We start from the raw sequence: 25,187 nt of genomic DNA on the forward strand, positions 1-25,187 counted from the left end.
AGTGTGAGAGATGGGATGCCTCCCGCCACCTGCTGCTAGCAGCCTCCCCGGATCTCAGCTTGAGGCGCCTCTTGGACACCAAGGATGGCCTCAAAGCGGTGACTGAGTTCCTTCTCGCCCAACCGCAGGTTTTATCCTAGATGGTGTTGATATGGGTTTTTTCCCCACTGACCTCGGCATTGCGTCTACAGCGGTGCTTGGTAGGAATGAATGAATCGTCTGTATTTCGAGCCCGTTGCGACTGTGTTGTTGATTTTATAAATGCACGTATGTAGGTATGAAGATTGAGATCTGGCAAGGAGCTGAAGTACTTCGTAGTCAGCTACTGCAACAGAATTTGCTGAGAGTGTGCCCGGGAGCCTGCTTTTCATAAAATGCGAGAGACCATTGGCATTCCTTGTGGGACAGAACGTACATCCAGCTACATGACGGTAGAATCCACCCACTTCGCTACTTGTGAAAGTAGCCTCCCCCTCTGTGACCAATTCCTATCGAACAGTTGGTCGCAGTAAGCTGTTCTTCTTGAAGCCCGTTTCACGCATTTTACTTATAAATACTCCTTATGCAACGATTATTATTATGTATTGAAGGCTTTTAGCCGCGGGCCACCTATAGGACGACAGCTGATTAGATGAATGAACGGTTAACGTCGCAGGGCCAAATCGTTTTGCTAAATCCACACGGCCACCTGGTTCAACCTCGATTCCCGAATTTGAAATTATCTTCGAGTACCGATTCGACAAGAAATGGTAAAGTAGTTGACTGCATCTACAAGTTTTTGAAAAATATTAGTTGCGTTAAACTCGCTTTGGAGCACTTTAGAGTAAAAGCCTCCAGCATTAAGCACGTTATTATTGTACACGTGCCCAAAATAAAAATTTCATTCATACACGTGTAATTCCTACATATTACCTGATAATACCAGGTTTTATTTTTGTTGCTGACAAAGTATAGACTTTGCCGATTGTGGATATAAAACTATACAATGTATGTACGGTATTACCTGAGAGCACTCAGTAGAATCATTCGTGGGACAAGGGAGTACGTAATCAGCTTGAATTGTAAAGTACCGGATCCTACTTACTTCATTGGGGGACCTGCTTAAACGTTTCTCTCCTTAGGAACTTATTCAGGTGGTGCCAAAGACATGATATATTCTGGGTTGATTTTAATAGGCAGCCGTTGTGATCTTGGATGCTCTTGTCAGCCAGGTATACACGTATGGTTGAGTAAAGCTGAAACGTGTACGATGCCGCTTTCCGCGCCAGCAGTTAGTTCTCGATGCGAGTTTCATAGATTCACTCGATAGGTGCTTCCAGGACATAATATCGTTGAGCCTTCCGGTGAGACAAGCTTCGGATATCGAGCGAATAGAGGTTCTGCTTTCGTAGTCAATTTCTCAATTCGGCATGCTTTTTTGGGTATATAGAATTGTGGAACAAACAGACACAATTCTTTGAACAGTGTGCTGTAATATTCCAAAATCGTACAATGGATTAGGACCGTAATAATCGATTAAGGGCTGGAACAAAGTACAGACAATCTCTCGAGATTCACTCAAACAGCCATTCAGAGCGTCCTCAAAGCCATGTGTAAACCAAAGAAATTAAGCTCTGGGAGAAACATGGGATCTCAAGAAGGAAGTACAGTAATTAGGGTTAACGGTTGAGACTGCCACGCTCAAAAACGAGAGACAGACTCTCGTTTTAAACAAATTAGGCCCTTATTTGGTACAGATATGGGCCCATTTGCGAAAAAACCGTTGTAAGAGCTTTTCAAACATATGCCCTGTTTGTCAGATAAATATTTTAGGCTCACTCAGTGAAGCACATCTAATACTGACATGTACTAACTAGTGCTCCACTTATCCAAATTAGTCCTAAGAGACCAGGAATTTCAACTCTTTTCCCTTATTGATCGAAGTACCAGTCTCCGTAGGATTATCGCTGTAGCAATCAACAGAACAATCAAAGGAACAATCAACAGAGTCAATATTGCTACACCCCTGTCCGGTACGCCTCGAATTGGCTGCTCGATCTGAGTGATAATTCTTTTTCTGGCACAAATTGATTACATAAATAATTTTCGTATTATTAACCGTCTCAGGCGTTTATGAACGATTAACCCCCGACACTGCCAAAAGAAATAAATAAAAACTGGGGTTTAGTCTATCGGCATACTATATGTTGTAGTATAATAAGAGAGAAACGATTCCAGACACACCGTAGAAGAAACATGCATTGAATCGAAGACTGACATCACCCCTCCCTTTGCCAGTTATAACCGCCATGGGATCTCCAGACGGCCAATCGGCCAATGAAAATCGTCATGAAATTATGATACAGGCGTCATGTAATATTAAATATCAACCAACCTACACCAGTACCCTGTCGTTCGATGTATGATGTCCTGCGTCTATATAGCTCCTAGTACTTATTGGTGCAAGATGAAAACCGGCAGGGGTATTCTCAAACGCCGAAATACACGCAACACAAATAATCAAAACGGTGAAAAATCAAAATTATCATCCTAATCTACAGACTGTCTGTGTCATCATCAACATCCGAATGCCCGCGGCATGCCAATTGCCGCCGGTAGCGTGTGTAACCGGCTGTCGATGCATATGGTCGGCTGAAATACGGAGGAGTGGGTGAATAGTTCCGGGACGGTCCCACCCAATCAGCGCTGAATATTCCGGGGCCGCCGTTCCGGAGATGTGAAATATATCACAACGGCTCCACCTTGTCCACTTTTTCACTCCCAAAAACTAACCGAACACCCACAATGCTCGCTCGAACTGCCCTCCGAAACGTCGCCCAGCGACGGGCTTTCTCTGCTACTGCCATGACCGCCTCCAAGGTTGCCGTTCTCGGTGCCGCTGGCGGTATTGGCCAGCCATTGTCCCTGCTGCTCAAGCTCAACAAGGACGTTACCGAGCTCTCTCTGTACGATCTGCGAGGCACCCCAGGTGTCGCTGCCGACATTGGCCACGTCAACACCAACTCTACCGTCAGCGGCTTTGTGCCAGGCGAGAAGGGCGGCATTGACGCTGCTCTTAAGGATGCCGAGGTTGTTGTCATCCCAGCCGGTGTGCCACGAAAGCCAGGCATGACCCGAGACGACCTGTTCAACACCAACGCCTCTATTGTGCGAGACCTTGCCAAGGCTGTTGCCGACAACTGCCCAAAGGCGTTTGTGTGCGTTATCTCCAACCCGGTCAACTCGACCGTTCCAATTGTCGCTGAGGTGCTCAAGTCCAAGGGCGTCTACGACCCAAAGCGACTGTTTGGTGTCACCACTCTTGATGTTCTGCGAGCCTCTCGATTCATCTCGCAGGTTCAGAAGACTGACCCAACCCAGGAGGAGGTCACTGTTGTTGGCGGCCACTCTGGTGTCACCATCGTGCCATTGATTTCGCAGTCCAACCACCCAGACATCTCTGGCGAGACTCTGGACAAGCTTGTGCACCGAATCCAGTTTGGTGGTGACGAGGTTGTCCAGGCCAAGGACGGTGCTGGCTCTGCTACTCTTTCCATGGCCCAGGCCGCTGCCCGATTCACTGCTTCTTTGCTCCGAGCTATTAAGGGCGAGAAGAACGTTGTCGAGCCAACCTTTGTCGAGTCTCCACTCTTCAAGGACGAGGGTATCGAGTTCTTCTCCTCCAAGGTCACTCTTGGCCCATCTGGTGCTGAGGAGATCCACCCACTTGGTAAGCTCAACGCCTACGAGGAGAAGCTCATTGAGGCCGCCAAGGTTGATCTTAAGAAGAACATCGCCAAGGGCCAGTCTTTCGTTGCTCAGAACCCATAAGCTATGCAATTGTAAGTAGTAGTAGTACATCAAAAAATTTTTGATTGACGCTCTCTCGGCGCAGCCGAGCTACGGGGGGGTGGGGGGGGGCCTGGCCCCCCCCCCCCCCCCCCCCATGGCCATGGGACGGTACCAGAGTACTTCGATGGTATACAGTAGCAACCAGGCGGGTATTAAATATATATGTAATACGGATCGGAGAGACTTCGCACCCGGCCATGCGGCACGACCAGCCGCACAGCGCCGCACCCCGTCACGTGCCCATTTCCCGTTGGTAGTATTATATCGGACTGGGTTATGCGGTGATGCAATAGGAAATAGGTATAAGCCCAAAGGGTACGACAATCGGAGCAATAAAAAGACAATTTGCCTGTTTTTTAAAAAAAAATCGCCATGGGTTCGCGATCTCCGTATATCGTTAGACTACTACTACGTACGTACTACGGTAGACGTAGGGGGAGGGGGGGGAAGGCCGCCCAAAGGCTCACGGCCTCGTCCTCCCACTCAATACGGATTCCTGGAAGCATTATAGTGGTAATGATAGAGGGCCTGTATTTTGCCAATTGCGTAACAGGGTTCGATCAGTGCTCTTCCGGCCGATTCGATGTATCATGCCCCCCCCCCCCCCGGCAGCCCGCCACCTATCATTTTGTCCGCATTGGGAACGGCGCGCGGCTCAACAGCAAAAGCAACCCCGTACCCACAGCTACGCGTCGGAAACGCGCTTCGCAGCACCTCCTTCGGTGAGACCTTGCATGCAGGTAATGCTCTATTCTACGCAGCGCAACAGGTGGGTGCATATGTACTACACCACTATCCGTATCGGCGGCGGGCGCCGGTCTACGTACCCTGTACATATACAATGGAGACAACTACAGTACTGCCCTTGCAGTCCGCCAGGCGGTTTGGCACTTTCTTTCCCCTACCAAGCTACCTATGGTCTTCCGGGCTCATCGGAACGGGTCTTCTGAAAAACCTGTCACGGTGATAGTCGGAGTGCTACGCTGATAGTGTCGCAGATGATTACCCCTAGCCTGGTAAGACACCCGGTATTAACACGCCTTGGGGGTCTCACGCGTCGCTCGTTTTGGGCAAAAAGCAACAACCTTTAGCGTCTAAGATGATTACCTGCAGATTTTTGTCTCACGCGGTGATCGAAAGGGCCCGAACCACCAACCCACTACAACACATCTCAAGTAATACGTAAATCTCATCATAATCCACGGTGCGAGGGGCCCTTTTTGTTTTTTTTTTCCTGATATATAAGCACCTCCTGTGGTGGGGACCAGACCACCAGTCACCTTCGTGGGAACCAGCATCGCGGAGACACGCGTGTGTATTATTTGCTTATTGGGCTACAGCTTACACCAGTTTGATATAAACCGGTGCCGTCGCCCCTGGGTTGAAGCTGAGAGTTATATACTTCCTCCTTTGCAAGTCTCCTTTCGTTTTTTTTATCCTGTCGCTTTCACTCCTTTGCCCCCTGTCCATTCCCCCTCGTCCCCTGTTTGTATCTGCTGTCAAGAATGGACTACGAACCACAGGGACTGCGTCGCTCCATGTCGACCCCCAATGCTTTGGCTCACGCCCTCTATTACGACGAGGACCCTCCTCTCAACGGAGACGCATACGGCATGAGCAGCGTAGAGACGTTGACTCCGTCGACATCGGCCGCTCTAACAACGGCTTTTAGCCCTTACGTGTTTGAGAGCGAGCCCATGTCGGCGATGCCAACCTCTGTCTCCCACCCAGACCTGTCTGCGTTTGGCAACGGTGGTGGTACACGAATGGACCGGTCACATACGCTCTCATGCATCGATTCGGAGCTCCTGGCGACTCCTCAGCAGCAGGTCAACGCGACCCCCATCTCCTCAGTGTCGCGGGCACGCAAATCGTCCATCTCTAACAACCTGTTCAGCACACCGGCCCAAATGTACTCCTCGTTTGCCAGCTACGCAAGCGCAAACAACTACTCGGACAACGAGGACGAAATTGGCCTACTCACTCCTTCGTCGACTATGAGCTCGAGCGGATCGCGCTCGCTATCCCTTTCCTGCACCCATGCGCTCCAACACGCGGCACCCCCGCAGCACCTGCAGCTCCCTGCGTCAGCCGCACACTTTGCGGCACCGGCCACGCCGCAGTCGCAGCCGCATCTGGTGCGGCACACCTCGGTGCCCATGACGCACTCGTTCTCCGATCTCAGCACCTACGCCTCGCAGTCGACGCCGGTTGCCCCGGTACGGTCTCACCCGGCCAGCGGCAACCCCTTCTACAGCCCGCCGGCATGTCTGGGCGCCGACAAGGCGACTTCGCCGCATTCGTCGCCCGGCTCCAAGTCGCTGTTCCCGCCCTCGCCCATCCTGTCCTCCGAGGACCACCAGAAGCTGTCGCAGGCACAGGCAGCAGCGAATTACGCGTTACAGCTCTCCCAGGACACGGTGTACGCCCAGTACGCCCAGCCCACAACCCCATTCCGCCAAGTGCGCCGGGCTGGCCCCGGTCGACTGCCAAAGTCGGCGGAAACCAAGCCCCACCGGTGCAAGATGTGCGGCAAGTCGTTTCGCAGGCTCGAGCACCTCAAAAGACATGCCAAGATACACACCGAGGAGCGCCCCTACCAGTGCGACGTCCAAGGCTGTGAAAGACGCTTCTCGCGTTCGGACAATCTGCGCGCCCACCGCCGCACCCACACCAAGCGCGGCGGCCGCAACGCCTACATTGACGGGCTCATCGTTTAGTCCCGTCTCTTTTGCATCTTACAAACGTTTTATTTATTATGTACATGCCTTAATGTCTTTTGCAATGATTAAAACCCAACAATTGGGGGGACCAGCCCCCCCAAACCCCCCCCAGGGCTCCGCTTCGCGGAGGTGATTGCTCCAAGAATATCTCCGCGAAGCGGAGCTACGGGGGTTTGGGGGCTGGCCCCCAAGTCTATTGAACCCAAGGAGTGTTCATTGGGGGGACCACTCCCCCCAAACCCCCCTGGGGCTCCGCTCCGCGGAGGATGTTGTTAGCAACGATGTTATTAGATATCTTGTTACGCTGTAAGCAGCGCGTTGGGACTATTTGTTACAGCAGTCCCTCCGCGAAGCGGAGCTACGGGAGCTCGAGGGCTGGCCCTCGAATATACGACTCCAAGTGCTGCTCCTTGGAGTTTTTTGGGGACCAGTCCCCCAACCCCCCTGGAGGCTCCGCGAAGCGGAGATATTGGGGCAATTTAAGCGGAGGGGAGGGCTATGCAGAGATGAGGTTGTCGTAGTACTCGTGGTCGGACGCAGTGAACTCTTCGCCGTCGTAGGATGCAAAGCGCCTCATGAGCTCCCGGACAGCCACGAGGTCGCTGTTGGTGAAAACAATTTGCGTATTGCGAAGCCACGAGGAGAGCAGCACTATAACCTGGTGTCGCAAACGCTCGCCAGTGATCCGTGGCATTGAGTCTGCGGCGTCCCGGACCTGCTCGAATATCGTGTTCAGCCGATGATTGTGGAGTAATTCGCGACGGTACAGATGGCACACCCCGCTATTGGCCAGGATATCGCCAATTGCCCACAATCGCGATATAATTAATGTGCGGTTTGGAGGAGAAAGGGCAGAGCATACACTTGCCAGTATAACATCGACAATTTCAGCAGCACACAGGTCGAATTGATGGGCAAACGCCGTAATACGGGCAATGCTTCCTCGCCGCACGGTTGCGTGGTGTAGCAACAAGTCGAGGTGGCGCCGTAATGTCTCCCCCAGCACCGGCTGGTTGTTACTAGTGGCTTTTTCATTCCTTAGCCGGTCAAGCTCATCTTGAAGACCTGGCGGGAAGCGCGCCGGAGGGGCTATGACAATTTTTTTGCCCTGCCAAACGATCTCAATCGGTCGCGGTCGTGCGGCTACCGTGCTCAATGGGCCCAGTTCAGGGACGTACGAGTCATCGTTGAGCATGTACATGAGCCAGCGGTAGTAGGCGTGGGCCGCACCGCTACGGGGGAACAGAAACGCAAACTCGGCATTAAGCCTCTGCTCGCTCATGAGAGCCATTTCAAACCTCGGACCATACTGTCTGACCCGTTCAATTGTGGCGTGGATGCGGCGGACGAGGTGAATGTCACTGGGGACATCAGCGCTCCCGAAGTTCAATTTTTCCACAGCTTCCACGTTTTTCTGGTGAGCAATGCCCAGCGACTCTCGATTAGTAGGGCTAACGGCGATGTAGCATCCTTCGCCGAGGTATCTCCCGGAGAGCGAATCGGCTACGGCGTTTGCGGCTCTGCGAGACACGACTTTGACCACAGCGTAAGCCTCGCCGAACTCGAGAACGCCAATTTCCTGTGAGACTTCTCTCAGCACTGATTCGAGCGTTTCGCGGGCCAGGGACCGCGGGAGGTTGGTTATCAAGTACAACCACTCGTCACTGCTAAGGCGATCGCCGCTATGAGGCGCGATCGAAGCGTGATTTTCCCCAGAGTCTACGAGAGCTGGCCGCTTGAAATGCCTTGGAGGCATTACCGGTTGTATTTCGAACAAAATATATTAGTACGGTAGTATCAGTAAGTAGAGTAATCGTATACGTCGTAGTACGTCGTAGTACGGTGGGGTGACGGAAGAGGAGGAAAAAAAAATATGAAAGATCCCACCTAGGCTGGGGAATCTGGATAAGCAGACTATCAGAGCTTACCAAATGTCTTCTTTTTGGACTTTTTTTTTATCAGAGCTTACCAGATGTCTTCTTTTTGGACTTTTTTTTTTCGGAGATTACAAAATCTGTCGAGCAATGCCGGCACCACCCAGAGTCGAGCTTCCCGTGAACTCCTGGCCCTTGAGCGCGGCCAAGCCATAGCAGAGGGACGCCAAAGTCAGGAAGATGGCGGCCACGAGAAGTGAGGTCACCTTGATACCGCAGGATCCATATTGGATAGCAGCCATGGCGAGGTAGATGCCCGCTCGCGGCAGGTTCTGGTTGAACATGCGCACAAAAGTAGTGAACCGGTCCGTCAATGGGCAGATCCTCAATAGGAACGGAATCTCAATAAATATAATAATCAGGCCTTGGACACTACACCCGGTATTAGCCCTCCACTCCACACCCCATCACAACACCACCCACCACACCAAACCACTTACATGCAGATAACAGAGAAAATGATCACCAGCGAAAAGTTGAAAATGTTGCCAATGCCTAGCGCGATGCACAAAACAATGCACAGAACGCCAATCCTAGCAGTGTTAGTCTTCAAACCGCCAGAGACCTATGGATGCATACCATTGTCCGTATATACTAAAGTTTCGCGTCTTGAGCTCGTCCATAAACCCCATTTTTGTGTCTAGCTCTGCCCCAATTACACGTGTTGTTGTAGCACTTAATGCTGCGGTCGGGGAAAAAAATGTCGTTGGGAGGTTATCACCACTCTTCGATAACGCCGCTTATTACGCTGTACTCACCGTAGCACTGCACTAGGGTAGGCAATTGAGGGGCAGAACACCGCTGTAGTGGTGACATCTCCTCGGCGGAGCCGAGCAATGGGGGGGGGGGGGGGGGGGGGGCTAGCCCCCCAAGTGTGCGGAACGCGTAGCAAACGCCAGGAAAACCAATTGCCGAACCCGTCATGTTCGATATCCATTAACGGGTTCTTCTTTAGTCGCAATCCGCAATTGCTTTGTTGCCGTTTGTGGCGCAGGGGCCTGCGCAGGACTCCCGACATGTCAATGCGTCGGTATGCATCACGCCACATGTCGGGGGCCTCACCACCCAAGTCGGGGTAGCTGTTAGAGTTGCGCACAGATCGAAATTAGGCGCGCTAAAATGACGTAAAACAGTTGCTGAGGGCGGCCTCCCGGGTTCAGGCGTTATTTTTTGACACGGCGCACCCAGGTGCGGTTGCCTAAACGGGAAACGGGTGGCGACCGGGTAACACCCATAGCAACAACGAATGACGCGGGGACGGCACTAAACCTTGCTACTTTGATACTTACGCTTGGCAGACAAGACCCATTGCTCTCATCTCGTGGTGATTCCTATTCCGTGACTTTGGCTTTTGACAGAATATATAAAGGGAGACATTCCGCCTAGAAATAGCATATAGCTCAATTGAGTATAGCAGAGTAAATAATCGCCATGGCTTCTAATCAGAATAGCAAGTTCTCCCATACTGTCATGCCTAAGGATGACGACAATGCGAATTATGCTAACCCGTTTAACACTCCAGGTGTCAACATGCCAAAGAACGCCGAGGGCGTCAAGGAATTCACCGAGAGCGCGAAGGAGAATGCGAAGGACCTGAACGAGCGAATGCAGAAACAGGCCAGCCAGAAGTACGATCAGGCTAAGGCCAACGCCCAGGACCTCCAGGAGCGGGCCTCGGATAAGTCCCAGGAGCTCAAGGAGAACGCTCAGTCCAAGAAGGAGGACCTCAAGGATAAGGCCCAGACTGGCCCCGAGTCCAACGAGGGCGGCATCTCCGAGACGCTGCGAACCGGCGCCAGATCCGCTGCAGACTCCGCCAAGGGCGGCCTCGACTATCTTTCCCAGAAGGCCGAGGAGGCAAAGGACTACTTGTCCAAGTAATGCTAACTCTATTATATTAAATTGGAATTGAAATGGTATATTTTTTTAGTCTTTCCCTCCCTTGAATTGTAAAGGTCGATCATGACTGAGTAGACTCTTGTTCAATCTGAATTGAATAGGTATAAACATGCCTTTCTAGAGCTTCCTGATTGCTGCTACGGACCAATTGGCTATATAACTAGGGAGATCCTCCGCGAAGCGGAGCTACGGGGGTTTGGGGGCTGGCCCCCAAGTCAATTGAAGTGTATATGGGGGGACCAGTCCCCCCAAACCCCCCTGGGGCTCCGCTTCGCGGAGGTGATTGCTGCTACGGATCGGCTATAACTAGGGGGATCCTCCGCGAAGCGGAGCTACGGGGGTTTGGGGGCTGGCCCCCAAGTCAATTGAAGTGTATATGGGGGGACCAGTCCCCCCAAACCCCCCTGGGGCTCCGCTTCGCGTAGGTGATTGATGCTACGGATCAATTGGTTATAACTAGAGGGACCCTCCGCAAGTTAGCGGTGACGAGAGCTAGAGGGCTGTCGTATAGGGGGATGTGGGGTGGTCCCAATATCGCCGGTTATCGGCGCATCACGAAGAGTTTGATCCAACCAAATGTTTGTGGCCTATGGCACACCGCTGGAGTCTTCTCAGAAGAAGCAGACCGACAGGCTCCATGGCGCGTTTACAGGTGGATTCTCTGCCGGGTACTACAACTCCGTAGGCAGTAAGGAAGGCTGGGCGCCGAGCTCCTATGTCGTCACCCGCGACTCCAAGCAGATCCGTCCCGCCAGTACGGTCGAGGATTTCATGGACGAGGAGGACAGGGCGGACTATGAAGACCGTGTAGTACTCTCTTATGCTCCGGAGTACAACCCAGAGTACGCTCCACCGGCGGAGTCCGCTGTCCAACGGACCTTCCAGTCCTCTTTAGAAACTGCTGGGTTTAAATTGCTGCAGTCCATGGGCTGGAAAGAGGGACAGGGGATTGGACCAGCTACTGAAAAGTCAATTGATGTCGGGGGGAAGCGGCAGGTAGTCCAACTTGCTCCTCGGGGTGGTAGCAGCGGCGTAAAAAGGTCTGCCACCATAAAAAAAGACACCCGGAAAAGGCCCATGAATCTGAGCATTGCTGATGATCTCGACGAAGACGATGAAGACGATTCAATGTTTGTCAAGCGGTCGAAAACTGCGTTGACTGGCGTCAAGAAGAAGATCCAACCCAAAGTCAAGTTCGTGGGAGCTCCCGGCAAGGTCAAGGCAAAGGGCTTTGATGGGCTGCCTCCATTGGCGGGCTTTATCATTAGAGATTTCTACGCAGAGAAAGTCTACAAGGTTGATGTACCGGATGACTTTTTACCCGATTTACAGCCAAAGAAGTCATCTATACCGCCTCCAATTGAGAAGAAAGAACCCCCTCCGGTCACACTGACCAATAACTCCCGCGAACCTGTTCCAGGACTAGATAGTGCCATTGCGCAACAGGCATTGAGCGGGAAAGTTTTGCCGTATAGAGACGACTCGGAGAAGCAGAGGCGGTACGTCGAGTTTTTAGAACGCAGCGCAGAGTCCAAAGCAGAGACGCTCCAGCCTGCCAACAGAGATCGCCGCGAGTGGATAAATGAACTCAAAGACTTTTGTCGCTCAGCGCAGATGTTCCGGCCGCTTAGTGGCGCAATGGCCGACAAGTTTACGAGTTCGGGCACTTTTGTCACTGAATCCAGGCTGTCTCCGCACGAGGAAGCAGCCCGTAGTGAAAGCTACGGTCCACGGACCCGTGTGGTGACAGCGTTTATACCAGAAAAGCTGCTGTGTACAAGGATGCACGTGGCTTATCGGGGGTCTGAAAAGGAGAAAGGAAGCCTGCTAGACATTGACGACTTCTTATTAACAATCAAAAAGCAAGTTGAAACCGAAAAGAACGAATCCATTGAGATCAACCCGGAAAGAAACGAAGCATTGGAGGCCAAGCCGGCCTCTCCAGACTTGTTCAAGGCAGTATTTGGCGACGGCGATGTAGAGGAGGAATTATAAATATCTACAAACTGGCAGCAATTTTGCTCTGGGCTCATCCAAAGCCCCGTCGTTTACATTGGCAACACTCCTTCAACCCATTGTCTACTGGAGGAGACAACACTTCATCAAGGTTGTTCGTATACGTTTTGCAGTGGAGGAGGAATTGAAAGCAGGCAGCCAATCCTTCCCAACGGTATCTTCAAAATCCAAGGTAATATACGCTACATTGGAGGAGGCAACAATCTATCCCGAAGGTTTCTCCAAAACCCAAGGTCATATATGTTGTTGATGTGATGCAAGTTGTCGAGCTTTTTGAGAATGAGGCGATGAGACTGGACGCGCTGCTCTTCATAAGGCGTCAGTCGACGATTGAAATGGTTTTCGCCTTCAAACTTTTGGAGCACAATGGATGGCTCGTTTTTGGCATGGCTCATCTGACGAGCCTCCGGGGTGTCATGGTCGTAAAACCACAACGTCCCATCATGCATGCTGTCAGTTAGGTCTTCCCATTTGAGCGTCTCGTTTGTGGTGACGCCGAGGTAAATGTACTTGATGTGCTCCAACAGGAACGCAAACGCTACAGGGAAGAGCAATGCGGTGAGAATCATGAGGCTGCCCATCTTGCGGTGGGTGCTGCTTTTGACAATTGCCTTACTCCATGCTTTGTAATTGCCAATGCCGGGGTTAGCTACAATGCCGTCGCTGATAAGCTTGACGACGGTCAGCTTTAGCGCCTTCCGCGACAGGTAAAAACCGTACGACAAAAGCACGCAGTTGCACGCGACAAAGAGCAGGAACCACCGGTAGTTGTAGTATCCGACGCAGTTATTGATCCAAACGCAGTGATGGTCGCACATGGCGATACAGGCATTGCAAGTGCTACAATGCTTCGATCTCGCCGGCTTCTTGCGCTTACATGTCGAGCACTCCATGTTGGGCAGAAACAGGATTGAGTCGTAGGGGAAGTGCTTGAGCATCCGATGGTGGTTCACTCGGGTGATGCGACCGGGGTTTGAAAACACCGCTAGTACCGTGCTTACATAGGGCATCGTAGCGATAATGGGGATCAGCACCGACGACTGGAAAGTCGAGATGTGTCGCTCATCCTCGCTTACGAGCTGCGGGTAAACCGCACTGAAAAACACCACTAGGCAGCCCGTGACCAGCGCCGTGTACCCTACGGGGACAGCCCACCGCGCCAGCGGCTCGAGCCTGAGCCATGCCTGTGAGCTAACAGCACTGAGCCGCCCTCCCGATACTCTGTCGTCCAGCTTCTTGACATAGCCTGGGACGCTGAACAGCTTGGACCGGAGTCTGGCCAATATGGTACCCCTGAAAATATAACCTACGTCAGCACACGAATCACCAAATACAGAATAAAATGGGCGAAGCCCGAAAAAAGGGCACAGAGTGACTTACTGGAACTGCGGGAGCTCGCCAAAGAGGATGATGATGAGCAGAATGCATACAAGAGCCACCACAAGGGCAGCCTTGAGAAGGAAGTTCATGATGCTGCACAACCCCCTTTTGACAGCTTGTCGGCCAGGCTCCGTCGCTGCCTCACTTTCGCGGGTGTACACCCCCTTAAATTTCAGGGTTGCGTTGGGAGGAACGTAGTCAACCCCGAGGGTTTGAGATGCACGGTTGACGACAGGCTTGATACACTTTCCCACGCACACACGACGAATCCGGGGCGATTGGAAATAGAAACAGGAATCCAGTGGAGAAGGTGTGGGTATTTCGAGCGGGTCAGCAGTTAATACACGTAGAGAATGTCGTCCTACTCAGCGGGGATCCAGGACATTGTGGAAAAGCGCGTCGCGTCGCTGGAGTATCTCCGGAAGGTGTAAGGACTTCTCTAATTTCATTATTTGGTGCCATTGGCTAACGGTTTGGAGTCATGGAGGGACAATATGTTGGCTCAACACAGTTCAGATTGCAAAGAAGGACTTTGACGGGCTATATTGGGACGACCATCGTCAGCAGCCGCCTCTCAAGTATGTTTTCAACCCCATATAGCCGGGAGATAGCGAGAGCTTGGCTAACAATTGCGTAGTGCATTGCATTTCTTTTACTTGGGGGGCTCAATTCCAAGCATTTACGGCCACGACGGCCAGACTCTGACCGAGTACCTCAAGGCGTTTTTGAACGTCCTCAAAGAGTACGAGATCCTCATTGGGTCGAACGAATCGACGCCCAAAAACAAAATCGCAGGAGTAGGCCGCCGGCTCTTTAAGAGCAGGCTCAAGTCGGCGGACCACTCTGCGGCGTATGGGTCGATGATCACGTCCTCTTCGTCTGTGTCGATAATCACGAGTAACGATATGAAGGCCAAGTCGACGGCGCTGAGCCTCAGCCACCACCATAACAATCTTCATAACAGCAGTCCTGCGTCACAGCAGAGCCACCTGTCACCATTGTCCTCGAACGCCGCGCTGCCGCCGTCGATCCAAGTCGCAGGGGGCCACGAATTCAGCTATCTTGCGGTGTACCACCTGCCTTTCATCCCCGATGTATACGAGACGTTTTTGAGCCTGTGCGAGGCTCTCATAGATGCATACAAGCATATTCGTGACTTTATCAGGGCGGGGCCTGTGCATCACGATAGCTACGAGCTGTTACTCAAGGTTGACGACAAGCTGCGCAAGTACGTCATCAGCCCGACTGTTAAAGACATTGATGCTCTGTCACGCAGTTTGATATATGAAGAGACGACGAAACTCGACGGGTTGCTCATCCAGGCGAAGTGAACTATTTAATTTACTAGGTGTTTGCCCTGGAAACAAGAGCTGCCTAGACTCTTTTTGTTTTTTTTGTTTTTACTCACTCTCCTTTTACGAATGTTATGTTCTTTTTTTATTATTATTTGCGAATGTTACGGTGTGTGTTTTTTTATTTGGTATACGTTAACAAGTAAGTATTTTGACATGGCCATTAGATTGACGAATAGTGGCCATATAAACCGGGGATAAATTGTTATCATGGTCACATTAACCGGGGATAAACTGCTATCATGATCACATTAACCGGGGATAAACTGCTATCATGATCACATTAAACCTAGGAAACCTGTTATCATATAACAGGAATAAGTGTGACCATGATCCTATAAAAAGGCAACGGAGAGGCTTAATTGTATACCCCTAATCTGAGGGATAATTGTCAAGTTCGTAGCTGGAGAGATAGTTACAATCTTGTTCACACACCCTAATAATCATATAACTAGAGGAAGGGGAGATATTCACCTGATATAATACACCCTGAGAGATAATCATATATAAGAAGGATAATTGCACAAGCTACAGATATAGAGATACCGATAATTGCGACCATGGTCATACCCGAAGGAACCCCGAGCAGCCATAAAAGTCATAATAAATTATCCACGAGTTTACAACACTCCAAAATGTGTGCCAGAGCACTCTATACTACGTTTTCTTCACCTCTATGTACAAGTTATCGTAAACCATCATGACACCCACCGACCCGGGAATAACTGTCACCTGCGAGATTCATATTCTACGTATTTCCCCCAAACTACACCATTAGCCAATGCAAACCAAAAACTAATAATATGACATACCGAAATATGCAAACCGTCTTCCGAGGAACTTGCCCGCCAGTGGCACCAGTATCAGCGTGACGAGACCCTTGAGCTGCTCGAGTGATTCCTCCCACTGCTCCTGCGCGTCATCGTACTCCGAGTCCGAGTCTGAGCCGTAGCTCGACGACACGTCCTCCAAGTCCTCCAACCCAATAATAATACGCTCCGCCGGCGCTTCCGCGTGTTCGGCCATGACTTGTATCGACAGGTTGTGGTAAGCAGTGGTGATGATGGAGATGGGTCGAACTGGGGCAACGGAACGGCTCCCAAACGACACTTCCGACACGACGGAACCATCTACCCCTGGCGGAAGGAAGTGAGAGACAGCGAGCAATGGCGGAGGAGGAGACCCGCACCCTGGAGCATTTAATCCACCAGGTGTTTTACGCCCCGAATTGGAAGCAGGAGCTGCCCAGACTCAGCCGCTCCGACGGGGTCAACCTCCAGCTGTACGCTCTGGTCGCGCTCATCTGCCGGCACTTTGTCCAGTCCTGGCACTCGCTCATTACGCAGGACCAGGCGTTTGTGTTTGAGATCCTCAAGGCCATCGCCGCCGCATCGCACCAGATCGAGGGGCGGTTGGCGTCCATCAACTTCTACAATGCACTGCTCGATGACTTGCCGTACATCCTCAACTGCCATCTGAGCGACTTGAGGAGTGCTAAAGAGCAGTTTGCCGCGGGAATTGTGCCGTATGAGTCCGTCGAGGATGCGTTTAGCCGGCGGAGCCCGCATCGCGCTTTAGAGTCCGACGAGTCGGAGCAATTGTTCCTTAAGCTACTGTCGAAGGGGCTGGTAGCTACTCTAGTGGACGACGATACGGCCCATTCCGACTGTTCTACATCGTTTCTTGCGGCTGTGGTAAATTCGATTGGGCTGAAAAATGCCGTCGAACGGCTTAGTGAACCGTGGGCGCTCTACGAGATCATTATTAAAGTCATTTCCATTGTAAAGCCGCCGCCCCAGCAAGCTCACGAACCATCCAAGGCACAGGCAGAACCACCAATGCCATTTGGGCAGCAGATTGGCCATTACTACAACCAAACAGTGGGGCTTCTTGGAGGGTTTCTGTCGTCGGGCGGCAGGTTTGTCGCCTATATCGTGAGCTTGAGCAATTCGAAACAGCCCACAGACAGCGGTAACCCTCTCGTGACGCGACAGCTGTTTCCGCTTGTCTCCAGTCTCACTTGCCTTTCACAGAGAGCACCTCTCCTCGCTTCGACCCTACAGATGCTGTCTGTGCCGCTGCGGCGCGGCACTCTAAACCAGCTGACGACTCAGGCGGCGAACCAGTTCATTGATGACAACGTGCGGTGCGAAAAGATGGCCATTATGATTCTCAAGAACGCCAGAACGACGTTATTTCCCAACAACGGCGGCATGGGGCCTCCTCGGGTCATCCCAGACGCTGAGGAGCAGGAGCGCATGAGACAACAGGCAATTGAAGCCATCCTGTCACTGGTGCCAGACCGGCTACGATACATTGTGTTTGGCAACAGCCCGTACCAGGCGGTGGAGGGGATAGTGGGCCAGCTGTCGAGCAAGAAGATCAACAAGCATCTAGTATACCGAATGCTGGACTACTGCATTGTCACCATTGTGCCAGAGTTGGCCGAGTCAACTCCCAGCGAAATCAAGCTCCGCAGGAGCAAGGTTACAGTTTGAGCACTTCCCGGTCGGGCATCTGGCAGTATGGGTGCATGATGTACCCTTGGTCGTTGACGTATGGTTGCCAGAGGGATTTTGAATAAACGGGGGCAATGGTGTCGCAATTGTTGGACTCCGAATAGCCCTTGACTATGAGTCTCCACGAGTGAAGCGCAAGCTGAGAGCCGGGTTTGGCGGAGATATCAAACCGCGACTCGCCTACAATTGGATGGAGGGCGTCGACGCAATGCTTTCTTATTTGGTGTTTGCGACCAGTCAGAAGGTTGAAGAACGCCAGTGTCGTGTCGGGGCGGGGTTGCGATGGTGAGATCAGGAACCGCGTAATGGCAGGCTTATCGTAAACGCGTCGTAGGATGGTTCCACTCCACTCGCTGTCCCAATTGACATCTGGCGGAGCGTTACGTTTGATCTGATAAGCTGGTCCGTCAAGAATTGCTGCATACTTTTACATAATTAGCCGTTTACTAACTCTTCTCCATATATGAAAAGCTTACCCATTTCTGCATTTGGAATCCTCGGCCCTTATCGTGGTATTTGAGCCCTCGAGTGAGCATCTTTACTCCGTAGTCGCTTATTCCGTAGGCCATGCATCCAGTGGTCTCCGCGTCTAGTCTATGAACTGTCTTTGGTGCGCAGAATGGCTGTTTGGCTTCGAAAAGCTCCGGGTACTGGCTTTTAAGTGCCATGAGTACTGTCACTTGGCCCTCCATCCCTGGCTGTGAATAGAGTCCGGGGGGCTTATTTACTACTATATAATGCTTACACTTGAATAGCATATCTATACGCGGGACCTTAATCATTATACTGCGGGTTAAACGATTATTTGAAAGGTGTATAAGGCTGATCTTCGATGATGTTGATACCGACACGGCGAAAGTATCTCCGGTCCACCACCACCCACACCAACCCACATATACCAAGATGGACCAGATTCTATCGCTGTACCACTCAGTAGAGTCTAATATTTCGCCATCAATTGCGATAGATCTTATCAAGCAGGCGATCAGGCTGCCACGCCTCTATGCATTCAGCGAGCTGCGCGATCCGTTGCGGTCCAAGTTCCCCAGCCCCGACAGCTCGCTCCAGCAATGGTTTGACGTGCTGGATCTCTTTGCATACGGTACCTGGGCGGACTACAAAGCCAAGGCAGGGGGCCTCCCGGGGCTGGACGAAGCCTCTACGAAGAAGCTCAAGCAGCTGTCGCTGGTAACTATTGCATCGAGCAGCCGGCTGGTGGAGTACCAAGCTGCTGCGGCTCAACTCGACATTGACGCTTCGCAGCTGGAGCAGTTTATGCTGGATGCCATATTGGCTGGACTTCTCACTGGGAAGTTGGACACAAAGCGGCAAATCATGGAGGTGCGGTCGGCAATTGGCCGCGACGTGTCTGGGCAGCGGCTGGAGGAGATTGAATCGCAGCTGGACCGGCTAGTTGGGCAGAGCGAGGGATTGCTGAGTGATATTTCTCAGGTCATGGAGGTGAGCCGGACTACCCAGAGAGAGCGGAGTGGAGTAGCCAAAGAGTACTCGGAGATTAATGCTCAACAGCTCAAAATGCTTCAAAGAAAGGGCGCTAGAGACGATAGAAACGCCAGAGAGTAGCCCACTTCTCCCAGCTGCTGAACTGAGGTTACCTGGCTGCTGCAAATGGAATTCCTTTGCTTAATATTAACGGTACATATCTATGTTGTGTAACGAAAGCTGTAACGAGATACAAAAGCATACATACTAAGTTGTGTAACGATGCTGTAACAATTTATGTGGTTAAGCTGTTACAATTTACGTAACAACGCTGTAACCACAATCCCTCACCGTCGTAATTCCTCTAGACCCTCTCTCGAGAAGCCCTCCACGAAGTGGAGCCCCAGGGGGGTTTGGGGGGGACTGGTCCCCCCATTGATACTTGGAGTGGAGTGTTATTCGAGGGCCAGCCCTCGAGCTCCCGTAGCTGGGGGCCGCTGCCCCCAGACCCCCGCCGACACTATTAATGCAGAGGAGCTACGGGAGCTCGATCATCAAGTCGCATTTAGAACATAGAATAATAACATCCTGGTAATTCAATAATAGATAGAAGTTAATAAAATAATTATAAAATATATCGGTAGGAGTAAACCGTTAGGCCTTCCAGATCTTCTGAATGGACTCAGTAATGCCGACGTCGTTCGTCTCGAACTGGTAGAGGCCATACAAAGCAACCACAGATCCCGCCGTTAGCGCGTAGATGGCGACGTTGTGGTACTTGCCGTAAACACGCTTGGGGATGTAGTCGATAATGCAGGACTGAAGCCCCATGTGAACGTGAGCAACTAAAAGCGACCCTAGAGTTGCGTCAAGCACTGGGATCAGCGTGCCGTTCTGCAATGCAAACGGAGCCACCGTCAGCGGCACAATGGACACAGCGAGTATCCGCTCGAAGGACCAGTGGTAGGACCCGTGCACCGGGTCGTGTTTGGGGGTCTTGGTCGCCTCGTTGACAGTACCCACAATACCTCCTGGCGGCTGTGGAACAGTAAACAGCGTCCGCCGGCCCGCCATAGCGGCTATCCTCGCAGTATTTCGCACCTGGACTCTCAACATTTGATATCTAATGGCCAATTATATTCATGTGAAGACCCAATGATGGTGGAGTGAAATTTCACAAGGCACAGCCGCACGGCTGACCACTGACAAAAATTTCCAACCGGAGACCGGGGCACGACGACGACAATCCAAGCAGGGTCGATTTCCACGATACAGTCCTTGGGGAACTTACAATCCTTGAGGAGCATACAGTCCTTGAGGAACAAAGTGCTGAGGAGAATAGTGGTAGGACGAAGAATGTCTGACAAGCGAAAGTACGACGAGACCAAGTTCTCGACCGTGACCGAGGGCACGGCGGAGATCCTGTACCCTAAGCAGAACAGCGTCTTCTACAACCCGGTGCAGCAGTTCAACCGTGATTTGAGTGTGCTGGGCATCCGTGCCTGGGCGGAGCTGTACCGTGCTTCGCGCGGTAAGAAGCGATCCGCCGACGGTGAGACGAGGCCGACTCTGGAGATCATCGAAGCCCTAAGCGCGACAGGCCTGCGGGCGGTGCGATACGGCAAGGAGATCCCAGGCGTCAAGACGGTGTATGCTAACGACATGAGCCCGTCGGCGGTCGAGGCGATCCGGCTCAACATTGAGCATAACCGAGTCGAGGAGACCGTCATCGCCAACCAAGACGACGCAAGCCTCTTCATGTACAAACACAAGCAGAAGCGGGTCCACGTTGTTGATCTTGATCCGTACGGGTCGGCGACCCCCTTCGTCGATGCTGCTGTCCAGGCGGTGGCTGATGACGGCCTCATGCTGGTGACCTGCACTGATCTGGCCATCCTAGCCGGCAATGCGCACCCAGAGAAGTGTTTTGCGCAGTACGGAGGCACGACGGTTCACAATGATGCATGTCAGGAGAGTGCCCTGCGGCTGGCTCTCAATATGGTCGCCACGACTGCCGCTAAGTATGGGCGGGTCATTGAGCCGCTCGCCTCGTTCTCGATCGACTTCTATATCCGCATGTTCATCCGGGTGCGCACGTCGCCCCAGAATGTCAAGCTTAATCACTCCAAGACGATGGTGGTGTATCACTGCTCCGGGTGTGGTGCTGTCGTGCCCCAGACCCTGGGCAAGGCGACTCCGCGGGCGAACAACCCCAATGCACTGCGGTATTCGCAGTCGGCGGGCCCAATTGCCTCTGAGAAGTGCAGCCATTGCGACTCACTGAACCATATCGCGGGACCCATGTGGGCGGGCCCACTCCACAGCAAGGAGTTCCTGGAGAAGCTGCTCGAGGTCGAAGGGGCTCAGACTGACGACTCCATCTTCAAGACGCTGCCTCGAGTGCGTGGCATGGCGACTCTGGCGCTCCAGGAAATTGACGAGCCGTTCTTCTTCTCGCTGCCAGCCGTTTCCAAGGTCGTCAAGGCCCCATGCCCGCCCACAATTGCCGTGGTGTCTGCGTTGCTCAATGCAGGGTACACAGTTTCAGAGACCCATGTCAAGCGGTCGTGCATCAAGACCAACGCTCCATGGTCGTTTATCTGGAACATCATGCGTGCGTGGATCAAGAAGGAACGTGGGTCCATTGAGAAGAAGAACATCAAGGAGACTTCCCCCGGCGCGAAGATCCTTGACAAGGACGATCCGTTTGTAGAGGTTTCGTTCAAGGAGCATCCGGGCGCCAGAGAAATGGAGGATCGTCGCAAGAGCAAGCTCGTGCGGTTCCAGATGAACCCGGCTGAGAATTGGGGGCCCAAGGCTCGTGCAAGATAACCCTACTAATCATCTCTCTGTATCAACTGCAGAATAATAGAATAATATTATCTCCAAACCCTCCGCGAAGCGGAGCTACGGGGGTTTGGGGGCTGGCCCCCAAGTCATTTCAAGCCTGGAGTGTTCATGGGGGGACCAGTCCCCCCAAACCCCCTAGGGCTCCGCTTCGCGGAGGATCAATTGAAGGCTACAATATCTCCGCGAAGCGGAGCTACGAGAGCTTGGGGGCTGGCCCCAAGGTTATAGCGTTTAGTGTGGGCATACTCGGTGTTGAGCCATGGCTTCCACCGCCAGTTGATCCAATCATCGACTAAACAAGGTATAAGATCAATCAAATAGAAGCCGAACGTGACGTGTCTTCAAACCTTGAGTATCAATTCTCCTAAGAAAAGATTCCGCAATGTGTAGAACCAAAGAGATGGATCCATAAAATTTATTAACCTCCCTGATACAATCAGAGAATTCGTGATAGAAATGCAACGGCTCCGGGTAGGTGGCAGTTCATTTATTTATAATACAGAAACAATATATATAACGAATAACTTAAAAAACCCATTTCCTCATTTTTTTCACGTTTTTAATAATCCTACGCAGATGAGAATTTGGACTGAATCTTGCGACCATGGGGCGTCGACCGAATTGCTGGAATCAGTGGCCGGACCCGCTCCAACAGCCTTTCTCTCACCGACGGCGTAGCGTAGTCAAATGCAGTTTGGACAACATAATTTGCATATGAGTCCCGGAGCATGAGCTCCAAGCTAGGAGATTCAATGACTTCGTCTATCAATGCAGTGGTGGTCTTGGGGGTGCCAATGCGCAGACACTTTTCTATCACGTTGGAGCTGAATTTTTGCATCGACAGCTCGCACACATGCGTCTGGAACTTGCCAATGAGCGGCTCGCTGAGCTCCTCGAGGCCCAGATCCAACACGTACTGCGTCACATAGTTGCCAAACGGGTCGCGCACAAGGTCAAATGCGCTCTCCGTGATGTTTCCCACGAGCTGGCGCTTTTGTACCTCGTTAGCGTGGTCTATGCACCGCTGGAGTACACAGCACCCGTGCCGGTGGGTCCCCACCGAGACGCAGTTCTTGCTGACGGCGTCAAAGATAAACTGGCAGTCCTCGCTCGAGAGCCGGTTGAGGCACTTTTGGATAACGTGGTTGCCATTAAGGTCCTTGACGAGCCCCACAACGTCTTTTTGCAGGGCTGCCACAATCAGGTCAATCTGCTCCCGCGTCGTCACGTACTCGAGCATTTTCTGGAGCGCCCGCGTGCCGTGCTGGTTGAGTGCGATCTTGACGAGCTGTGGCGATGCTGTTCGTACCAGAAGCGCCCGCTGAGCCGTGTCGGCGTGCTCCAGCAGCTTCTGACATAAGTAGTTACCAAATGGATCAGTCATGAGCTCGACAACATGAGGATACGTCTCGTTGAAGATGATCTCCAGGTAGCGCGGGTTCTTTTCTTCGAGCTTCTTTTGCAGATACCGACAGCCGTACTGGTCTTTGCACAGCGAGTACACGTCGTTTACCATAGATTCCAGGTCCAGCTGGGCGAACTTGTTGGCCAGGTCCTTCTGGTCAGAGTTTCTTCTACTAAACGACGGTTTCGACCCCGATTGACGCCGGGGTTTCTGCCGGCCATTTCCGTTAATGGGCTGGGGCACCGCCTTGGGCTTTGGGGATACAGGTATTGTAACTGGTTGTGCCATGGCCGACACCATGGGAACGGTGGGACCCATGGGCGTCCCGGCCGCAGTAGCCACGATACTAGGAGGCTGGCTCGTTAGTGGCGTAAGGGAGGACACTGGCTGAATGTGTGACGGTTGAAGGGGTGAAGGCTGAATGTGTGACGGTTGAATGTGTGAAGGCTGGATGTGTGACGGTTGAATGGGCGAAGGCTGAATGGATGGTGGTTGAATGTGTGATGGCTGTGGCGGCTGTAACTGCGATAATGGCACATGCTGTTGTACAAATGACAAATGCGATAGGGAATTGCTTGCTCTGTGATGCGGTGGGCGAGAATTGTGGGTAACTGGTACAGAGATGGACTGGCGATGCTGGTGAGAAGGGTACAACGGCTTGTCAACATCCGGAGGCGTGGGTTGCGGCTGGAAGTACGACGTTCGCGGGTTGTACACACCTGGAGAGTTGTGGTTTGTAGTCGTATGCGGCGGAGTAGGAATAAAGTCGCCAATTGCCTCTCCAGCGGCACTAGCCATGCCATACATGTCCTTTGGCCCCATTACTTGCCCCATGCTTTTCTCCTCCACTAGACCGTCTGTTAACGACATTCTTGGAGTAACAATGCCATGGTTGTACTGATGGCCGCCATTACTAGTGTTATTGGCATTATTATTATTGTAGTGGCTCCAGTTGGTGCCGTTCCCGGCCAGAGGTACCCCTGAGAAGCTGGCGGTCCGTCGCGAGTGGTAATCCGGGTAATAATAGTTGCTGTCATAGGCATTGCCATCCTCCAATACGGACCCATTACTACTAAAGCTGCCATGGCTCGCGTGATGGGGTTGTTGCTGCTGCTGGAAGGCAGGGCGAAACCCGACGCTCTGGGGCCCCGACGACGACTGGCGCCTCACCAGAATGGGAAACTTGTCCTCCGTCGTCTCGGCCTGCAAATAGCTGCCCATTCGATAGCTCAGCGTGTTACTACTCGCCTCCTTAACGGCTGTGGCTGCGGGGTGGTTGGGGGGTGGGGGGTGGAGGTGATGCGGTGGAAACTCGAAGGCCGCCGACTTGGGGCTGCCACTCGTTCCGTCGGCAAAACTCGACATTTGATAGTGGTGGTACAGTAAGTGCAAGTCACCCGCTTCGTCCTCGTCCTGCGGGCCGTGGTGGGTGGTTTTTGGCGTGGTGTGGTGGCTTGCAAAGCGTGCTTCGGGAAGGTCAAATATCGTGGCAAGCCGAGAGCAGCTGGGGGCGTCCTCGCCGCGGAATATAAGGTTATTGTTGCAGGCCGCCGCCGGTGGTGGTAGTGTAGCGCGTGTTTCTGCGGTTTCTGCCGTCGATGCGGTTGTTTCTGCCGCTGTTTCTGGCTCGTGGTGTAGTGGGCGAACCGGCGGTGCCAGTGGGTGGTGATGCTGGGGCTGCTGCTGCTGCTGCTGCGAATGGTGTTGCGTCGGTGAAACCGATATGAGGTCCGTTCCGCTCGGTAGGGGGGTGCTGTGTTCCGGGGTTGCCAGAGACGACGATGACGAAGAAGACGGGGGGCCTCCTCCTCCTCCTCCAAGCATGTTGAGCATTA

At 52.4% G+C, this 25,187-nt stretch overlaps 15 protein-coding genes across 15 annotated transcripts; 8 read left to right on the forward strand and 7 right to left on the reverse strand.

The window, feature by feature from the left end:
- Positions 1 to 2,784: 2,784 nt before the first annotated feature.
- On the forward strand, positions 2,785 to 3,810 carry MDH1 (malate dehydrogenase MDH1; the record flags this gene model as incomplete). Its single annotated transcript, XM_076684569.1, has 1 exon — positions 2,785 to 3,810. The coding sequence occupies one exon, from the start codon at positions 2,785 to 2,787 to the stop codon at positions 3,808 to 3,810; it is 1,026 nt and encodes a 341-aa protein (XP_076541079.1).
- Positions 3,811 to 5,336: 1,526 nt separating this feature from the next.
- Positions 5,337 to 6,551, forward strand: TRVA0_017S00122 (C2H2-type zinc finger protein; the record flags this gene model as incomplete). Its single annotated transcript, XM_076684570.1, has 1 exon — positions 5,337 to 6,551. The coding sequence occupies one exon, from the start codon at positions 5,337 to 5,339 to the stop codon at positions 6,549 to 6,551; it is 1,215 nt and encodes a 404-aa protein (XP_076541080.1).
- A 499-nt stretch (positions 6,552 to 7,050) lies between these two features.
- On the reverse strand, positions 7,051 to 8,310 carry TRVA0_017S00144 (SWAP/Surp domain-containing protein; the record flags this gene model as incomplete). Its single annotated transcript, XM_076684571.1, has 1 exon — positions 7,051 to 8,310. The coding sequence occupies one exon, from the start codon at positions 8,308 to 8,310 to the stop codon at positions 7,051 to 7,053; it is 1,260 nt and encodes a 419-aa protein (XP_076541081.1).
- Positions 8,311 to 8,559: 249 nt separating this feature from the next.
- Positions 8,560 to 9,120, reverse strand: TVP18 (Tvp18p; the record flags this gene model as incomplete). The annotated part of the gene is made up of 3 exons (XM_076684572.1): positions 8,560 to 8,860; positions 8,929 to 9,021; positions 9,068 to 9,120. 3 exons carry the CDS (start codon positions 9,118 to 9,120, stop codon positions 8,560 to 8,562), a joined length of 447 nt encoding a protein of 148 aa, XP_076541082.1.
- Positions 9,121 to 9,919: 799 nt separating this feature from the next.
- On the forward strand, positions 9,920 to 10,369 carry TRVA0_017S00188 (uncharacterized protein; the record flags this gene model as incomplete). The annotated part of the gene is made up of 2 exons (XM_076684573.1): positions 9,920 to 9,938; positions 10,011 to 10,369. The coding sequence occupies 2 exons, from the start codon at positions 9,920 to 9,922 to the stop codon at positions 10,367 to 10,369; spliced, it is 378 nt and encodes a 125-aa protein (XP_076541083.1).
- Positions 10,370 to 10,963: 594 nt separating this feature from the next.
- Positions 10,964 to 12,382, forward strand: TRVA0_017S00210 (uncharacterized protein; the record flags this gene model as incomplete). Its single annotated transcript, XM_076684574.1, has 1 exon — positions 10,964 to 12,382. The coding sequence occupies one exon, from the start codon at positions 10,964 to 10,966 to the stop codon at positions 12,380 to 12,382; it is 1,419 nt and encodes a 472-aa protein (XP_076541084.1).
- Positions 12,383 to 12,585: 203 nt separating this feature from the next.
- Positions 12,586 to 13,872, reverse strand: SWF1 (palmitoyltransferase SWF1; the record flags this gene model as incomplete). The annotated part of the gene is made up of 2 exons (XM_076684575.1): positions 12,586 to 13,696; positions 13,784 to 13,872. The coding sequence occupies 2 exons, from the start codon at positions 13,870 to 13,872 to the stop codon at positions 12,586 to 12,588; spliced, it is 1,200 nt and encodes a 399-aa protein (XP_076541085.1).
- Positions 13,873 to 14,136: 264 nt separating this feature from the next.
- TRVA0_017S00254 (uncharacterized protein) lies at positions 14,137 to 15,114 on the forward strand (the record flags this gene model as incomplete). The annotated part of the gene is made up of 3 exons (XM_076684576.1): positions 14,137 to 14,210; positions 14,263 to 14,361; positions 14,421 to 15,114. The coding sequence occupies 3 exons, from the start codon at positions 14,137 to 14,139 to the stop codon at positions 15,112 to 15,114; spliced, it is 867 nt and encodes a 288-aa protein (XP_076541086.1).
- Positions 15,115 to 15,863: 749 nt separating this feature from the next.
- Positions 15,864 to 16,161, reverse strand: MIM2 (Mim2p; the record flags this gene model as incomplete). Its single annotated transcript, XM_076684577.1, has 2 exons — positions 15,864 to 15,901; positions 15,948 to 16,161. The coding sequence occupies 2 exons, from the start codon at positions 16,159 to 16,161 to the stop codon at positions 15,864 to 15,866; spliced, it is 252 nt and encodes an 83-aa protein (XP_076541087.1).
- Positions 16,162 to 16,301: 140 nt separating this feature from the next.
- NVJ3 (Nvj3p) lies at positions 16,302 to 17,633 on the forward strand (the record flags this gene model as incomplete). The annotated part of the gene is made up of 1 exon (XM_076684578.1): positions 16,302 to 17,633. One exon carries the CDS (start codon positions 16,302 to 16,304, stop codon positions 17,631 to 17,633), a length of 1,332 nt encoding a protein of 443 aa, XP_076541088.1.
- On the reverse strand, positions 17,623 to 18,436 carry PUS5 (pseudouridine synthase PUS5; the record flags this gene model as incomplete). The annotated part of the gene is made up of 2 exons (XM_076684579.1): positions 17,623 to 18,078; positions 18,131 to 18,436. The coding sequence occupies 2 exons, from the start codon at positions 18,434 to 18,436 to the stop codon at positions 17,623 to 17,625; spliced, it is 762 nt and encodes a 253-aa protein (XP_076541089.1).
- A 121-nt stretch (positions 18,437 to 18,557) lies between these two features.
- On the forward strand, positions 18,558 to 19,238 carry TRVA0_017S00342 (PCI domain-containing protein; the record flags this gene model as incomplete). The annotated part of the gene is made up of 1 exon (XM_076684580.1): positions 18,558 to 19,238. The coding sequence occupies one exon, from the start codon at positions 18,558 to 18,560 to the stop codon at positions 19,236 to 19,238; it is 681 nt and encodes a 226-aa protein (XP_076541090.1).
- A 513-nt stretch (positions 19,239 to 19,751) lies between these two features.
- Positions 19,752 to 20,213, reverse strand: SHH4 (CybS family protein; the record flags this gene model as incomplete). Its single annotated transcript, XM_076684581.1, has 1 exon — positions 19,752 to 20,213. The coding sequence occupies one exon, from the start codon at positions 20,211 to 20,213 to the stop codon at positions 19,752 to 19,754; it is 462 nt and encodes a 153-aa protein (XP_076541091.1).
- A 240-nt stretch (positions 20,214 to 20,453) lies between these two features.
- Positions 20,454 to 21,929, forward strand: TRM1 (tRNA (guanine26-N2)-dimethyltransferase; the record flags this gene model as incomplete). The annotated part of the gene is made up of 1 exon (XM_076684582.1): positions 20,454 to 21,929. The coding sequence occupies one exon, from the start codon at positions 20,454 to 20,456 to the stop codon at positions 21,927 to 21,929; it is 1,476 nt and encodes a 491-aa protein (XP_076541092.1).
- A 586-nt stretch (positions 21,930 to 22,515) lies between these two features.
- TRVA0_017S00408 (uncharacterized protein) lies at positions 22,516 to 24,717 on the reverse strand (the record flags this gene model as incomplete). Its single annotated transcript, XM_076684583.1, has 1 exon — positions 22,516 to 24,717. The coding sequence occupies one exon, from the start codon at positions 24,715 to 24,717 to the stop codon at positions 22,516 to 22,518; it is 2,202 nt and encodes a 733-aa protein (XP_076541093.1).
- Positions 24,718 to 25,187: the final 470 nt, after the last annotated feature.

The sequence above is a fragment of the Trichomonascus vanleenenianus genome, assembly GCF_965637985.1.
Source record: "Trichomonascus vanleenenianus strain CLIB 3782 genome assembly, contig: TRVA0_017S, whole genome shotgun sequence".
In the NCBI taxonomy this organism is placed as follows: domain Eukaryota; kingdom Fungi; phylum Ascomycota; class Dipodascomycetes; order Dipodascales; family Trichomonascaceae; genus Blastobotrys; species Blastobotrys vanleenenianus.